At 35.5% G+C, this 19,211-nt stretch overlaps 1 protein-coding gene and 1 pseudogene across 1 annotated transcript; one reads left to right on the forward strand and one right to left on the reverse strand.

Annotated features, from left to right (window-relative positions):
* The first annotated feature begins 8,481 nt into the window (after positions 1-8,481).
* On the forward strand, positions 8,482-12,387 carry LOC120136268 (annotated as a pseudogene).
* A 307-nt stretch (positions 12,388-12,694) lies between these two features.
* On the reverse strand, positions 12,695-18,297 carry LOC120136267 (nitrate regulatory gene2 protein-like). The gene is given in 6 exon segments (XM_039152357.1): positions 12,695-12,821; positions 12,942-14,126; positions 15,126-15,349; positions 16,631-16,815; positions 16,929-17,919; positions 17,921-18,297. Coding segments are annotated over 5 exon segments (2,490 nt in total). The 5' UTR covers positions 18,218-18,297; the 3' UTR covers positions 12,695-12,821; positions 12,942-13,333.
* Positions 18,298-19,211: the final 914 nt, after the last annotated feature.

Raw genomic sequence — 19,211 nt, forward strand, 5'->3', positions numbered from 1 at the left:
TAGTGTCGATTGAGTGATGTTTTCATATTCAGGGCTAAGGTTTTGCGAGATTTACTATTATGCCACGGTATAAATACGATTCCTACACACTTAAATAAAATGATAACAAAAATATCATATAGATTAGATTATCAAGTTCAATAGATGAAAATATTTTATGTAAAAGATATATATTTTTAAGAAATTAAATAAAAAAATGATTATAGATAAAATGATAAAACTTATAAATTACATATTTTATTCTTAAAAATAATTTTAGTTATATTTTAAAATACATTGTATAAAAATATGAAGAGATAAATTAATATTATAATAATATTTACTATAAACCATATTTTTAATTATTTGATAATTAAATTAATATTTATTTAAAATCGTTATCAGAGTTTTCAACAAGAGTGAGCTAATACCCATGTGCTGTTGGTTGGTTTTTGCTTGAAAGGTATATGCCTATGTATATTTCCACTCTCATTCACTTAATGAGAAAATTCACGAGTAGAGCCATCGAGGTAAGTGGGTCATTGGGCCCAAGCAAATTCACGAGCACCGCATTAAGATATGGAGACCAAATCACGTGGTCAGCTTGCTGGGTCATTCGTACTATCATACCCAAAATGGGCCACTGCCCACCTACCTGTAACTTAATTCTCAACCAATTTATGGCCTGTTCGGATGTCTCGTTTCACGTTACTAGGCTTTAAATCAACCCATAGTTAAGTCGTATTTTCGATTTACATCGTGAAATAATTCATTCTTAATGTTTAATAAAATAATTATTTTTGAATACTATTTTTTAAAGTATTTTAATTTTTAACACGGTTAATTAGGAATTATTTGTTGGTTTACCATCAACATTTATAGTTGATATGACAAGACTTATTTGTCTAAAGCGATATATTTTATGCCATCAATTTTAATAAGTGATAAAGACATGTTATTAATTTGGACATGTGATATATGTCGCATTATCAATCTAAATACGTGACACGTGTCACGTAATTATTTTATACACGTGATATGTGTCACTTTATCACTTTAAATATGTTTCATGTGCCACCTCATAAATTTAAACATGTGTCTTGTGTTACCTCATCATTTTATATGTGATATATATCACATCATTACTTTGAACATATGACAAGTTTTACGTCAATACTTAAGACACACAATGCTTGTCATTTCAGTATTTTATACACGTAAAACTTATCATATTAACGATAAAACATTTACTATTAATCAACTAATAATTTTCATCCAATATCTCAAAATAAATCATTAAGAATAAAGTACTCCAAAGATTAATCAACTAATAAATCTTATAACGAATTACTATAATAAAAGGCATACAAGTGCTAACACTCCATGTTCAGTGCAATATTTAGAGGGAAATTAAATATTACACAATGGGAAAAGGCCTTGGGTGTGTGGGAACTAAAAAAAGAGGAGAATGATGAAGTAACCCCACAACACCTTTTTCCTAATTCCAATACACACAAAATCCCACACTTTGAAACAAACCACCATGCTCTTTTCAAAAAGCAAAGGGGCTACAAGGCCCAGAGTAGATCACCAAACCTCACTGTGTGGGCATGAATTTGAAGCTTTTTGATCCTAAAAATATTAACCTAATCATTCTAATCACTATGCTTAACTTTCATGGGATTGGTGCTCTTCTCACATGACAACTTGTCTAATTCATTCATCCCCACCCTCGACTCCTAAAGCAAAAGTTCACCAATCATCGTCTTCTTACCACTTCCCCCTTCAAACTATGTTTTGACTGATTTCTTGTCAGAGGTTTGGCCTCTCAGGTTTGGTATTTCTTCTATCTTTCTCTCAATTCGGTAACCAAAATAATAAAATAAAAACACCTTTTCTTTTCCCAAATGGAAAAACAGTGCTTTTGACTTAAACAGTTGTCTCCATTAGGTATTGGTTGAAATTCTTTCCCATATTTATAGAGGCCGAAGAGTGTTGTCTTCAATTTGATTAAGAAAGAAAATGTAAGGTCGTGAATTTGGTGAAAATCAAATCACATATGAGTATACTTGGCATCAACCCGGAAAACTTTTAAAATTTTAAGAATAAATTAATTTATAAAATTTTATAGATGAAAAAAATTATCAAAAAAATATAAATATATTTAAAATATATGATAATTTAAAATTTTAAAGATTTTATATCTAAGTATATTTAGACATGTTTAGCATCTATATTGTGAATATTTAATGAGGTAATGATAGGGATGATCATAGAATAGGGTTGGTAAGCTTTTTAGCTCATTTGAATTCGATCAAGTTTAACACCCCTTTATTTATCACATGACCTGGTCTAAGTTTAGAAAAATTTCACCTGCGTTTTAAGATAAAAAATCACACTCGCTCTAACACAGAGACACATATATATAATTTTTATTTTTATTAGATAAAAATAGATTTAATTGGAAAAAATAGAGATGAGAGTATTATAGCAATTGTCTCTAAATATATAAGGGTCGATTATTGTTGGTAAAAATAGACTACAAAACCACATCGTTAGCACTGATAGAAAAGATAAACAATAATTGAAAATGAACATATTCGTAAACCGTGTCGTGGTATAACCATTGCCTTAGAAAACAAATTCGCCCCGATGTGTGTAATCGCTGCAGTAGGCGGACTGTCCCCTGAAGTTAACACGGTCGCTCCGAATTCCGTACACCCGAAATCGGAGTGGAATGCTGGTGGTATTGAACTTCTGATCGGAAAGTACACAAAGAAAATATTTAGAAAACACTTGGAAAGTGAATTCTGAATGTTGAGAGTGAGTTGAGAAGCTGAATTCAGCTCTCAATTTATAGGCTATAAATAGGGTTAAAATTGTCCATAAAAACCAGGATTAAAACCATTCTTTGTAACAGCTGAAACTTTATATGAACCTGGCTCAAAAATAGTCCAGGTTCATTGCATCGTTATTCAGCTGTTATATATCATGTAACTCTTGAAATTAAATCAATGTAATGTCTGATATTAACAGCTTGTCCCCTTTGTACAAAGCTGGAAATTAGTCCATATATATCTTAACATTTTTTTATTTAATTTAGGATAAAGTTGTTTAATTTTTGATAACTCATAAACCAATTGTTATCATTTGAATTTAAACAGTCCTCAGCAGCCTATTTTCACATTTTTCCATTTGTTTCTTTCAAACAGAAATTCCTCAAGAATTTTCTCTAAAAAGATAGTATCCGCGCGGACGTATCGAAGACATGTACGACCACGAGCCGAGACGGACGGCGGCAGCAGCTGCGCGCGAGAGTCTCCCTTGTTCTCTTTCACTCAATAAGGAAGTGAGAAATCCAAACCTTAAATATCAATTCCCAATAGTATTTCCAATATTATGTAGGATTAAGCATTACCAATAATTATATTATTATTTATCACATGACCTAATCTAAGTTTAGAAAAATTTCACCTGAATCGAAACTCGGCTTGATTTTTAAGGTAAAAATTCACATTTGGTCTAACACAGAGACACACACACATATATATATATAATTTTTATTTTTATTATATAAAAATATACTTAATTGGGAAAAATAGAGATGAGAGTATTATAGCAATGTTTCTAAATATATAAGGGTCGATTATATTATTATTTTCATATCGGAATTGATATTTTTCACCATAAACTCAAACCTGATTTAACCTGATCCAACATTATCCTTAAAAATATTGGACTCAACCCGACTCGACTTTAACTTAAATTAAGAAAACAATTTTGTTAAGTCGTATGGGGTCGAATTCATATCAAGTACCATTCCCTAGTTAATGACATATAATCTCATATTAATATATTTGATTTCTAATAAGATTTAATTAATTTAATTTCAAATATATTTATTATACGATTCACCGATAATATATAAAATTACACACATTTAATATTTTAAATATTAAATATTAAATATTTTGATACATTTCGTAAACTCTCCATAAACTAATTATAAGTGGAAGATTTATGTGTTTAAATAGGTTTTAACCAATTACCTTTGAGTTATCACAACAACAACGATCAGGGACAACGCTAGAGGCCGGAGAGTGGCCTTAACCCTCCTAAAACGGGAAAAGTTTCCTTTAGCCCCTCTAAAGTTTTTGAAATTATATATTAATGTAATGGTAGAATTGTATTTTGACCTCTCAATAAGTTGAAATTTAGTTATTGGCCCAAGAAATAGATTTCAACTTCATCCTATAAGAATACTAATCGAATCAGGATTCAGTATAACTTAAATTTAAATATATAATATATATTGACATTAATATTAATATACCTATGATAATAAAAATGTACAAAATACACCGTGATTCATTCAACTAGTAAGAATAATATATACGAGTCACTTAATTTCAAAAAATTATAAATAAGTCACTCGATTAATAAATTACCATAAAAAGGTCATTGGACAGTTAAAAACAACCCAACATTGAGTGTCATTAGGAAACATTTTCAATGATTTTCTTATTGGATAAATAACAAAAAAGTCACCAAATTACTAGAAAGATTACAAACAAGTCACTTAATTATTAGTAAGATTACATATTGGTATCTCGTTTTCAATAAGTCACGAAGGAGTCGCTTAATTAATCGAAAAAGAAACCTCATTTTTGGATTTTGGGCTTCTAAAAAATCAGGGGATCTATTCTATGATCTAAATAGTATAAATTTCATCATTAGTGAGAGGAAGAATATACTTCAAGACATAGGCTATATGATCGTGGTTTACGTAGTTTGAGGTTTAAGAAGTTAAAAAAATTAGTGTGAATTTAATATTTTTGAGAATCTAATTCGATGAATTGAACAAGTAGATCAAGACCTAATAATCTGATGATGGTCGACGTGATGACATATACCTTGATTGTTATAATTAATTAATTGAGTGAATTGATTGCAACTCTTAGAAATCTAATATTTTTAATAAATACAATATTTCAGGTCATAAAACTGAATGATATTAATAATCCAATTATATGATAATCAATTAATTAAATGAATGAATGAAGAAACGAGCTTTCCTTTTATAATAAGAATGTTTGGATACAAATTATTTTTTGGTTTCGTTGGAGAAAGCTTTTAGTGAACAGTCATTGTCAATTCCCAGTAGAATAGAGTAATTTGCGCAGTACGTGACGACGACGTGTCTGAGAACTTGACTTCATTGTGCTCGGACATTGAAACAACAGTCGAAGCCGACTGAATGTACGGTCGCGCCTTGTCCATGTAAAATTGGTAGTAAAAAATCCAAACGGGTCGAAGCTCGAAAGCTAACGGTTACTGTAGTTAAAATCAACAACACAGGTAATTGGGTAAGAATAATTCACCGCGGTCGGTCGAAACGCGCGCACTAGAAAACGATCACACTGATTTCACACCTTAAAATTTCTTTTAGACATTCACTGTTGTCAGTAAGTTTTCGGTTGTCGAATCTCACAGCCTTGTCTGAATTTGGTTAGGTGAAAACTTCTTTATGGTTCCAACGACAAACTTTACATTTACAACTATAATTTTTTTTTGTAAAACCTAACATTTAATGTATGTATTTTAAAGTTAGAAATTTGCTCCTTTGTTTATTTAAAAGCGACATTAAAAATCATTGACATTTTTGCGTAAGAGATTCCCACTCGATGAGGAAATTGAACATCAAACCCAAAAGGACAACATCCTAAATGGCTGCTCCTACCAATCCCAACTCGTTCCTTAAATAGATACTTAAATTATATTGTAAACTAAATAAATTAAATTGAAAAATTATTCTCATAAAAAGAATTATAAAATATTCAATTAAAATTAATCAATCGATGAATCATATATTAATGATTATATAAAAATAGTGCTTACAATATCATGTTTTTTTTGCTCTATGTTGCTAAGACACAAGCTTTCTTCACTGTCATTATTTTGACCACCTCGATGAAACCATGGGCGGAATCAAAGAAGTAAACCCATCAACCACATTACCTTCATTGGATCATAAATATGCATGATCCATGCATATGAAGTAAGTGTTGTTGAAGTTTTAAGACGACGTAAAGTTAGAAGAAAAAAACATGTATTTAATGTAATTGTCTAAAATTAAAAGAAGCAAGTGGAACGTGGAAGCAATAGACATTTTTGTTTACGAGCAAATAACAAATTGGGGGCATGCAACAAGTGGTGAAGGAATATGATGGTTGAGTCCCGACCACTCACTCTTCCATTCAGATTTTTTAATATGTATGATCATAAAATAATATTTATTAATAATATTTTTTAGTTATTGATTATAAATATGACGTCTAAAAAATTAATATTCATTTTGACCACTTAACTAAATTGATGAGTTCATATAATACTGTTCTAGCCTAATCCCTGTAGAGTTGAGCAACGAAATCGAGAAAATCGAAAAATCGATATGAATCGAGTAAAACGGTTCGGTTCGATTCGGTTCGGTTTTAAACGGTTCGGTTTTCAGTTCGGTTTAAAGGCTTTATTTTTTTGATTCGGTTCGGTTCGGGTTTTCCATATGGAACCCATTTGTTTCATATTGAACCGAATAGACAATTTTTGTAAAAAAAATTATAGTTTCAAGTGATTTTTTTATTGAAAAACCGATAAATCAAACCGAACCGAATCGAAAAACCCGAACCGTTAAAAAAACGAACCGAACCGAAAAAACCGGTTTCGATTTTTTCGATTTTTTAACTATTCGGTTTTAATTTAAATATTGAAAACCCGTTAATTTCAGTTCGATCCAATTTTTGATAAAAATCAAATCGAACCGAACCGAATACACCCCGATCACTTGACCCTCCTTAAATACTTTAGTGTCACATTATTGACTGCCGCGCAAGATATAGACATTGATAGACCATGCACGCGCAGGTGTCCTTTTCCTCAATTGACCCATCCTTTTGCATTGTTCCACCACATTCTGCCTCACATGTACACATTATTTCTTTCCCATGATTGATCAAAGTTTACAGGATTAGGCTTTCAACTTCTCATCCTTTTCGCGCTAACATGTTTCTCAATGAATTCGTAGATGAATCCTTATGATAAGTGTAATTTTCCTGGTCAACAAATTCGGCTCAAGTTATATATATTGAAAAAGACAGGAAAATATCATTTATTTCTTTGAAAGTGTTCATTACATTAGTGTTGGCCATTAGGAAAGTATAAACTAGGAAAATCTAATAATGTATTAAAAAATTTCACGATTAATATAGTGGGATGAGATGTTATATTTATTAAATACTATATATGATTTAGATTTTAACATTGTGAATGAAGTAAACTAGGATATATGAATCAACTTTATAATAATTCTCTATAGTACTTTTTAAATTAATCAATAAATAAATTGAATGTCATGATTGTTACCATTAATAAATATATTGTTTGGATTGCAATTAAAAAGTTAATATCTATTTGATTTTCAATAGCAGAGTGACATATTTGCTGTTATAATAGAGTAATTGAGTGACTTATTTGTAACTTTTTGAAATTCAATAAGTCATTTGTAATCATACTGATAACTAAATGACATATGTTAAGAAAATCAACAATGTAAGGATTCAACTAAGTAGAAAGCACGCGCTACGTTAAGCGCCTGATGATTGCAGGTGCCTAAACGGATTACGGGAGCCGAAGAAAATCCCAAAAACGGTTCGAATTTGGTACAGAGAGGGGAGGGGCTACATTTTAAAAAGCAATGTAGCTTAAAGAGGGAACAGAAGTGGGGCCCGCGTAATGTGGGCCCAAATTGAATCCTCTCTCTCTAGTTAGGATGCAATCAATTTAGTTGGATTTGATCGAAATTTTAAGAATTTTCTATTTTTTCACTCTGCTAGTTTCATTATTTTATTTATTAAAAAAATAATTTTAATAGAATAATTTTGTTTATTATTTTTATATTACTTAATAAAATTTTAAATGCTTTTATAATTTTTTATAAAATATTTTTCAAATAAATAAAATTAGTTACTAATTTTTAAACTATTTAAATACTATTTAAAAAATGTCATTTTATTAGATAATATTATTTAAAAAAATAAATGTTAAACTAACCATTTATTTAAAATTTATAAATAAAATATTACTAAAATTATATTTTCATTTCTGGCTGGCTGACCTTCCCACTCACTAATCTCTTACAGAAAGCTAAGAAAAACTCGCCCACTGTGTCTCAGAAAATAAAGCAAAAGCAAAAGCTAGACTGCCAATTCTAAACCGTCACACAATAAGCTAAAGCTTTTTTTTTTAGTAGCAGAGCTTAAAAAAAAAACAGAAGAAAAAAGAAAAGAAGCAGAGTCTAGAGAGAGAAAGTAAGAGCTCGGGCTCTCTATCAATATCTGTTAATTTAGCATTTTTGGTTTTTGGAAATTTTGCACACACACAGAAATTCGAGGCTTTGGACTAATACAAAGCTCTGTTTCTTAATCCCTTGATGGTTTCTTTTTTGAAGTTTCCGTACAGGTTGCTATTCTTCTTAGGCTGTGTAATTTTTTCTTGAGGGATTTGGGTTTCTTATTTTTGTCTTGAATGTTCTGTAGTTTGATTCCGTTTACCTTTTATCTGATGGGATTATGAGGATCTCTCTGTATATTTGCTGACTTGGAATTAGAGAACATTCTTCGCGTTTCTTCTTTTTAGATTTTTTTTTGAAAAGGGGGAGAGGCTGAAAGTGTTTAGTGATAGCATCCAAGGTTTTTTTCCCATTTTAAAAAAACTAGGGTTTCTCTTAATAGTGACATATTTTGTTTGGCGTTTCAGTTAATTGTATCTCAAGTTTTCACCAGTTTATTTCATTGACCTGCTTTAGTTTCAGCAGCAAGTTGATGTTCTTTTTCAATATTTGGCGCTAAAAATTAGAGTTTAGTCAGAGAGCTTTGATTGGTATATTCTTGTGAGTTTCATATATTCTTTTACTGCTAAAATTTGTTTTAGAAAGTCTTTACCTGTTTAGATAGAAAATGCTGGAAGAGGGAATATATGATAAATTAAGTTTTCTATTTTGAAAGTATAATTTGTGAACTAAATGTAGATAAGATGGTTTGGTAGCATGTCGATTTTGATGTTTGTTTTCAATTGATTAATGCCTCCTTTTTGGGTTTGCCGATGGAGTTGTCTAAGATAAGAAAATGGAATTGTTGATTGGTATGTTTAAAAGAATATTGGAATAGAAAATGGTTTAGTGGATTGCCTTTTAAAGTCCAACCAGAAAACTAGTGAAATGATCGAGCTCAGTTTCATTCTCCTTTTGCAGGACTTTTCTGCTGTAAGATTAAGATAATTCCATGTAAAGATTCAAGATTGTCTGGAATGAAAAGGGCTACGGAATCGAAGTTATTTCCTAGAAGATTGCCTGCGCTGAGCTCAGTATCGAATACGCTTTCCGTCTTTGGGAGAGAAGCAGGTCTTGTGCCGAATTTACAAGCCGTATTGGTTAGAGATGAAACTGGTCGAGCCAATTCGGGAAACTCACTGGATTTCAAGTTGACTGAACCTGTAAGAACGTGGAAAGGGAAAGATTCTTTGCTTGAACACGAAGAATTCATGCCTGATGTTATTACTTGTAAGGGCAGCAGTGATTCTTTGGAGGAAAGCGGGCCTAGTTCTTTTTCTGGAGCTAGTCACCCTCCTGAACCCGTTGACACAGATCTGATAAAAACTGTTTATGTACCGATTGGTCAGAAGAAGTCCGATCCCGGGTGTTTGATGAAGAGCATGTCAGTGAAGGGACCTTTTCTAGAAGATCTTTCAATTAGAGTTCCTTCTAAGAAACCAAGTCATACTGTTCCATTATCAGCAGATGGTTTTGTTGAAGAACACAATGATCCTGGTGTAATCTCTTCTCTGTTTTCAGTTCCACGACCATCACAAAATACAGAGAACTCTCTCCTTCCTCCAGATTCAGATGAAAAGGAATGTGTTTGGGATGCTTCTTTGCCTCCAAGTGGTAATGTAAGTCCACATAGCAGCATTGACAGTACCGGGGTGGTGACTGCAATGAGCATTGTCAATAGCTGTGCCAGTACGTATAGGAGTGATGCTGTTACTAGTGATGGCATGTTTAGCATGGATAGGAACTGCGAGAGTACAAAGGGAAGTGTTAGAGCAGATTCACTTGAGAGCGCAAAGACTAGTGTTAGCCGAGCAAGTGATAGCAGTGGTCTTAGTGATGACAGTAACTGGAGTAACATCACCGGAAGTGCTAATAAACCTCATAAAGGAAATGATCCTAGATGGAAGGCCATCCTTGCTATTCGGGCTCGAGATGGAATTTTAGGAATGAGTCATTTTAGATTGCTCAAACGTCTTGGTTGTGGTGACATTGGCAGTGTTTATCTCTCAGAGCTGAGTGGTACTCGTTGTTATTTTGCAATGAAAGTAATGGACAAGGCATCCCTTGCAAGTCGTAAGAAGTTGAGTAGGGCTCAAACAGAAAGGGAGATTCTGCAGCTACTAGACCATCCATTTCTACCTACTCTGTATACACATTTTGAAACTGACAGGTTCTCGTGTCTAGTCATGGAATACTGTCCCGGGGGTGATCTACACACTTTGAGGCAACGGCAACCTGGAAAGCATTTCTCTGAGTATGCTGCAAGGTATCTTTTATTTACTCAAACATTCTCCCGGTTGCTTAGAACTGTAAACCGGAAAAAAAATGCTTTCTGCAGTAAGGTTTATTTTATATGTTATTTTTATTTAGCTCCCCTTCCTTGATCTTCTTTTTCATATTGGCTTTCAAGATATTTTCCTCTTGTTTCTCTGATTTTGCTGATCTTTTATTTTATTTTTCTGTTGGTCATGACTCCTACTCCTGGTTTTAATATTTCTGTATTAGGATTATGGGAAAGTTGGTTCCTAGTTATTTGATTGGTGTGCACTTGCATTGATTTCCTCTTTTATGTTGCCTAAATGTTGTGCATATGTAGTTAACACTATTTCATCTCTTTCATATCTTTTCTCATCTTGGAACCTTTAGGGATGTTTTTATTAGTTTATATGTCATGGAATGAAATCTTTATCTGATTTTTTTTTGTGAAGAAATAATACCCAGTAATTCCTTGAACACGAAAGGCTGGATTATCTGGAAGCGTAATTCCTTTGCCAGTGTTCTAAGGTTGTTATGTATCTATTCATCATGCCTTGGATGTTATTTATGTTTTTGTATAGCTGGTATAAAGACATTGGTCATCATATCGGTGTCATAAGCTTTTCTTTTTCAGGTGTGTGTGTGTGTGTCAAAGAGATAAGTAAATTTCAGGTTAAAAAATTTCTAAACCCTTGTCCTTAATGCAGATTTTATGCGGCGGAGGTTCTATTAGCACTCGAGTATCTCCACATGCTTGGTGTTGTCTATAGGGATTTGAAACCAGAAAATGTTTTAGTTCGTGATGATGGCCACATAATGCTCTCGGACTTTGATCTTTCCTTAAGATGTGCCGTTTCTCCCACCCTGATAAAAACCTCGGCATTTGATTCTGATCCTTCAAAACGTGGAGCTGGTGGTGCATCCTGTGTTCAGCCTGCCTGTATTGAGCCTACATCTGTTTGCATCCAGCCTGCCTGCTTTCTCCCACGGCTATTCCCTCAAAAGAACAAGAAGAAAAATCGGAAACCTCGAGTTGAGTTTGGGTTGCCTTCTAGTACCCTCCCGGAGCTCGTAGCAGAGCCTACTGCAGCACGGTCTATGTCCTTTGTTGGAACCCACGAATACCTAGCCCCTGAAATAATTAAAGGAGAAGGCCATGGAAGTGCTGTTGATTGGTGGACCTTTGGAATCTTCTTGCATGAATTGCTGTACGGTAAAACCCCCTTTAAAGGTTCAGGAAACCGTGCTACATTGTTCAACGTCGTGGGGCAACAGCTGAGATTCCCTGATTCGCCAGCAACAAGTTATGCCAGCCGTGATTTGATCCGGGGCTTGCTGGTGAAGGAACCGCAGCACCGGCTAGGGGTGAAAGGGGAGCAACAGAGATCAAGCAACACCCTTTCTTTGAAGGTGTGAACTGGGCTCTAATACGATGCAGCACCCCACCCGAGGTGCCAAGACCCATGGAAAGTGAGTTGCCGCCTGGGATGCCCATGAAACCTGGTCCAGTGGAGCCACTTGGGGTTGGTAGCAACAGTAAAAGGATAGTAGGAATGGGTCCGGGGCCTGGGACAGACATGAAATCTGGGGTAAATATCTGGACTTTGAGTTCTTCTAGTTTTGATTTAGAGGATGATGTGTTGTATTACTCAAAAATCATTTCAAGAGTTTGCTGTGGCAGTAAGTGCTCTGTTCTCACGATATATATACTTCAGCTGAATCAGCTCACTACTTAAAATCAATGAAAATTCACGTTCATTGCAAACACACAGTGACTTAAAAGGACCCAAGATAAAAGGTTTCTTTTTCTTTTACTTCTGAGCAATAGGCAATGAGGCCCACCAGACTGGCGCCACAATATTCAACTTTTACTTTCGTATCATTTTTTTCTTTACCTTTTGGTCAAGCTGTGTATTCTTGTCGATTCTTTGCTTGGTCCTCACGCAATGGATGTGTTTTTTTGTCAGTGTATTGATAAAAGCGAATAAACAAATGTTAACAGTTACAGGCTTGGGATTCAAAGAGTGGACCAACTCTAAATAATATTAAGCCAAAATGTATAAAAATGCAGGTTTTAAAAATATATAAAAATGGCGGTGAAGATCCTACTTTGCAGCCGGTGAGGTCAACCGAACTCTCTGGATGATGATGGCTAACTGCATGATTCCCCTGATAACCCTTTTTTTCTGGATCTTGGATTCCACTATAAGCATTTTGATTATCCCACAAAAAATAATACTAAAAGATCGAGACAGTGGTCCAACAAGTAATGGGGAAATCCAAATTACTGAAAACAAAAGCAATGAAGAGAAGAACAACTTACTGATAAATGGAGCTTTTAACATTGCCAGCCCAGTAGCCAGTGGCCCCTCCCATCAATAATGCATTGGTTGGTCCCTACTCTCCACAAATAACCCCCACCAGAAAATATGTAAACAAAAAGGGGCATTTATTCATTTGCTAAAATTGCAGCCCTTTTTTTTGTCTATTGCGATACAAGAATGAAGAATGAAAGGCAATTTCCTGTACAGACACTTGCCTTTGCTTGACAATTGATAATTGACCAAACCACAAAAAGACCACCTCCCATGTATTTACACTTCCCCCACAAAAATAAACGACAACTATAAGAGCCAACAACCAAAGCAAACCCCAACTCTTATAAATTTTCAACTTACCTTAAAAAATTCATGTGTGGAAGAAAAATGTATTCATCTATTTGATACGATAGGATTGGGAGCAAACCGAGTCGAGTGTCTCGGTAAATAAGGCAGAAAAGCTGGTCAATGCTTGAAAAACGCCTGGCAAGCCTGTTTGAATATTATTCAGAGTCATTGCTCTTGTCACCTCTACTGCTTTGGCATGCCTCAACATCTCATCTTCCACCCGCCTTTGACAGGCTGCAAGCTCGGATTTTTTCTCCGCAAGGGGATCCCGAGCATCCAGTACCTGCCCATGATCAGGCCCAGAATCAGGAAGGCCGATACCAACCATAGAGTATGAGTGGTAGAATTTCCTCTCTATGTTCCGGAGAGATGACGCCTTTTTCTCAAGATCCTTCGATGCAGTTTCGGTTCGCTTCTTAGTTTTAATCTCTTCTGATTGTTTAACATATATCACATGGACAACATTGACAAAACTTTTGATAGCTTCAGAAGCTACTGTGTCAGGGACTCGGTCAAGGGCAAGCTTCCACTCGTCACAAAAAGCATATGCATCAGAGGGCTGTGTGTTGCCATTGACATCAACATAGTCATTGCTGACAGGAAGAAGGGTGAGCTTGAACCAGCCATGGAGGGAGCGGATGAAATCCCGTTGAAATTTTATTAAACGGCAGAAACTAGAGTGCCAGGCAGAGACAGCTGACTCAAGATCACGTGTTGCCTGCCTGTGCAGTTCGGAAGTTGAATCACCTTTTCCTGATCTGTTTATAAGGCCACGGACTTGCTGCACAATATTGTTCTGAACTTCATGATATTGATGCATCGACCCCCACATATACCTGAACCTGCATTCAAATCCATTCGATTTGTAAATATAATATTCAAGCTGAAGCTAAAGTAGAACCAAAATTTGTATATTATTCTAAATGGAAAACAGAAGTTACTATACCCTAATATAATAATCTAAACAACTAAAAGAAGTAATTCAGAATAAGGTTTTCATCCTAAATAAAATCTGGCAGTCAATTATAAGTATAAGCACCAACATAAAAGCTTGCAGGTATGTTCCCCATAAATTATCTCATCCACCCTAACAATACGGGCCTCAAACGACCCATAACTTGAGTATTATGACCCATTTGAAGTCAGCATGCTTAATCTAACAACAGATAATACACTACAGAATGTGCAAACTGTCATACTTCTAGTCATTCTTAATCACATAGCTGAATGATGCAGATAAAGGCGCTTTGACTTGTTTAGCACCTTCAAGTTTCAACAACCTGTCAAATTATATTATGGTGGGCCAAATGATAGTTAACTCACCTAAATCCCATCCCCCACTTGTCTGTGGCTAAAAGGGAGTCTAGAAGAAACGCTGTCAAGTGGTGTTGGGGCCACCCAATTAAAAGGATCCAAGACTACAAGGCACATGTGCTCAGAGAGGGTGATCAAGTGGTATGGCAGAGCAGTGAACCATAATGGTTCACCTACCCTGCAACCATCTAAAATCTACACTGCATGTTTCACATGAGATGAAACCAATTCGAGATTCAATTTTTCTTCTGAACGACTCAAGCTAACCACGGACAAGATCTCTGGAGTAAGAATCAATTTTGAAGGATGAAAAAAGTTGGAAAATGGAGCAGAAGAATTTCGCCTCTAATAATCTTTACCGGACTGCTAACATTGGACTTGTATGTTTCCAATAGAATGCTTTGAATGTTTAATGGTCTAAGGTTCCATATAGTTGCATAGCATCATTAACATTTCAAGATCTCTGGATTTTCTTATCCATTTCAAGACAAACACAGAGAACACAAAAGGAGAAAAGGACTACATACCCATGACAAAGTTCAACAAGCTGTGGAACAAGATCACTGTCTCTGAGCCCGATAATGGCAGTAGAGGTGGTCGAGACAGCCTGAGACGTGACAATAATTAGTGACTGCAGTCTTGTTATTGATGCATTGGTTTTGTCTATCTTGGTTTCATCCTCCCCCTTGTATTCTTGACTTTGCAACGCTGACAACTTTTTCTCATGTTCAATCTTTACACCTTCTCTAGCCTGAAAGTGTTTAACATATATTGCCTATATCAGCACTCATCTCAACAACATATATCCAACATACACATAACTGAAAACAGCATAAACACAGCCTCGTAGGAAGGCAACAGCCAGGTAAATTATCAAATTATATTTGCACATGTTTCGAATTATTTTCTTATCCAGAGATAATATGCACCAGAATCAACATGTCCAACCAATTCAAGAAACTTACAGAACTTCAATAAAAATAACACTACGTTTATGGGGGGGAAATCATTAACCCCCAAAAAGATACCTGGCAACTTTTTTCCTTAGCATTCAATACAAAAACAAAACAGCAAAAATTCGGTACAAAACGTCACCGTGAATAACTTACAATTGAAGCATAGAGGCAAATTAACTGAAATCATCTTTATTCTCCACCAACCAGCTCTAATTAAAGTAGGTGGAAGGTAAGAAACTAAAGCTCATGTAATGATGTGAAAGAAAACATTCCCCAAACAAAAAATCTCCAACTACATTATTAACAAATGCAAGATTGAGAATCTAGAAGGGAAAGAGGGTAGTTGGCTAATAGTAGTTAAATTGACTCCAGCTTAAAATAATATCATTAACTATTAAGCCTAAAATACAAGGGGTTTAAGAATAGGGGTAGGCAGGGATGGCTGTAAGATTTTAGGTTAGGGAAGGTGAATTTATAAAATTATAAGGGACGAAAAAAGATTATCAATAAAAAATACAAAGAAAATATTTAAATTATACGAGAATTTAAAATTTTTAGGGACGACTGCTAGCCCCTCAATCCATCCTTGGGATGGGGTTTGTTTAGGAATAAAATCCGAAACTGATGTCAATTAAAAACTAAACAACAAGTCCTTTGCCATTTCAACCGCGGTTCATTCAAAGCACAATAAGATTTCACCTTAAAAGATAAGTTCGTTGGCCATGGAAAATTGGAAATAATGCTCCTATAACTGTCTAACATCAATGCCGAGGGTATTTTAATCATTCTAACTCTATCATACTACTAATAATACTAAAAAGTAAACAAAAACAAAGTAGAATAAAAGTATATGACGATCGTGCCCCATAAGATTCGATCCCATTAACAGTTTCCTAAAGGGGTGTTTTAGTCAAGTTGAAGGAAAAAATTAACAGTCGAGCACTGCGGTGGACTTACGCTACAGAGCATCAATATTATCAGTAAAAAGCTAAACCATTTTTAAAAAGAATGAATATATAAAAACTAAAGGTCTTTTTTTTTATATAAAGAAAAAGGGAAAAAGGAGAAACTTTCACCTTGATTTCCTCGTAGAGCTTCTTCTCCCAAGCCAAGAGCCGGTCTAAAGTAGAGCAAAGGCTCTTTGAACCGCCCGTTTCATTGAGCGCAGTCGCGTCAAATCGGTATTTCACCGCCAACGGCGGTTTAGAAGTCCAGCTTGAGCTCAAATTACTGAACACGCTACTTGAATGATACACCGTCTCTGTAAAATGGAAAACATATTGAAAAGAATCACAGAAAGAAAGTAAATGAGATTAAAATTAAATCGATTTCAGCTGAATTTAGCTTAAAAAATTTTCCACAACTGGAACTTACTTTTCAATTGCCTGAAACTTTTATCAATCTGAGCTCTACTGATCTCAAGCATCTCCGATACCTGATCTCCGGCTGCGGCAGCTTTATCGAAATTCTCTTTGATCGCATCGACAATCTCTTTCAAATCTCTATGCCTAACAACCATTTTCATATCCATCATAGCACCCGTTCTATAACTTTCCGTCGACGATCCCGCATGTTCCGACTTACTGCCGATTTTATTCCTCGCGACGGCCCCATAAATCTGCTGCTGCGGCTGTACCGGCGAAGGAGTCTGATTATGAAGATGATGCAACTTCTCCGACTCCCCTCTCATCGACGAACCAAAATTGGAGCGATTCCCAAACTCGGATCTGGATGCCACGTCATCATCTTCTTCCTCGTCTTCATCCGATGAACTCGTCGTAGTGTAACGATCGTGGTCTCCCCATTCACTGCATTGCACTTCTTCTCTTTCGGTTTCCTCGTCGAAATTACTCTTGCCGTTAATGGAATTGTTATTGAAACGATTGTTCGTGTTATGTAGACGAGAGAAATCGTACTCTGATTTTTCTGTTTCAGTATCTTCCAATTCTTCAGGGTAGTTTGAATCCAAATGATGATTGCGATAAGTTAATTGTTGTTGCTGCTGCTGCTTTCGTTGTAGTGATTTTTGGTCAAAGAATTCGGAGTCTGGTGGAGACGGAGGGTAAAAATTCTCCCAGTTCCAAACGGAAGAAGCCTGGGAAGGAGTGTTTGAATAAGTGGAATTCGCTTGATAAGCCGTAGGGAAAAAGTTGTTGGAGAAACCGGATTTCGAGCTTTGTGGAGAAGAACAAGGACTCGATTCGGACAATATGTGAGGGAGTTTCGGGGGAACCTTACGTGGCCGACGACGATTGGGTGCTGGAGATGGGATGCTCGAAGCCGAGAGTATGTGAGGGAGTTTGGAACTAGCAATTGTTGGAGAACATGGGGAAGGGGATAGAGGAGGAGGAGGAGGAGGAGGAGGAGGAGGAGGAGGAGGACGGATACGAAGGGTCACGTGGAGGGATCAGATTAATCGGCGTCGGCGGAGATGGTGCGGCGGGATGGATAAGGACGGCGGGGGTTTCGTCGGAGACGGAAAGGGGTTCACCAGCAGCGAAGGTTGAGAGAGCAGAGCCGGCGACACGGAGAGAGCGGCAGTAATCGGCGTGAGCAGCGGCTAGGTGATGCCGAGCGTGAACGGCTTCCTTCATAAGGCGGCGCCTGTCTTTGCATCGCCTTACTGTGTCTTCGTTGTCCAGCTTGGATGCCGTACAGCCCATTCTAACACACTAATCGGTGGTGGCGCGTACGGGGTAAACCTAAAAGAAGCTCTAAGTGGTGGCGTCCGATTTAAGCTAGAGACTGTAGTAATTGAGAAATGAAGTGCAAAGCTAATGGAGTATTTGAACTGTATCTCGTGGCCAACTACAATGTTCAACATTATTATTAGTATATTATTTTTCGTTTTTGGGTTATTTTTCTGGTATATCATCGGTGATCGATATTATTATCGATCTAACATCGGTCATATTATTTTTTGATCTAACACCCTTAGCAGAAAAGCGTGCCCCCTGCTCCGTGATATACGGTGATCTGACGCCACGTGGGTATAGCGCGCCCCCTGATCCGCGCTATACGCCACGTAGGAGTATAGCGAGGATCAGGGTCCGCGCTATACGCCAAAATTATATTTAACATGATCCCTGATCCGCGCTATATCTTTTATCTGAATAATTACATATAGCGCGGTGCAGGTATCGCGCCTTATATGCTTATAACGGCTCACATCTCTCATCTCTTATAAATTAATACAACAATTCCGTTAACGAGTAATAATTCTCACAATCTTCTCAAATTTGATTTAGAAGTTCGTGCGATTTTTCGTTATAAAGTAATTTTGTTATAATTTTTTAATTATACTTATTGTTTATTATCATTATTTGAAAAAATATTATACTAATTATTTTCAATTAATTTTTATATTTGTAAAATTGAAAAGCGGGAGCATACGTCGAAATAATTTTGCGGTGCAGATAATAATATAAATTATATTATTTAAATTATTTACGCTAATGTGTAAAAAATTTATTGTGTTATATTTTCGTTCATATAAAATTTATTTAATCAGGTTTGTTTAAGTTATTTTTTTGCAGATATAATATTGCCGCACTTTTAAACTCAAAGAATGACGCGACTTTCAGCTATTGTTTACTATGATGGTGAAATTCGAAAAGATGAAACCGGCGTTGTTTTCGTATTAAATGAGCGTATTAA

Source organism: Hibiscus syriacus, unplaced genomic scaffold (genome assembly GCF_006381635.1).
Source record: "Hibiscus syriacus cultivar Baekdansim isolate YM2019G1 unplaced genomic scaffold, ASM638163v2 tig00110621_pilon, whole genome shotgun sequence".
Taxonomy (NCBI): domain Eukaryota; kingdom Viridiplantae; phylum Streptophyta; class Magnoliopsida; order Malvales; family Malvaceae; genus Hibiscus; species Hibiscus syriacus.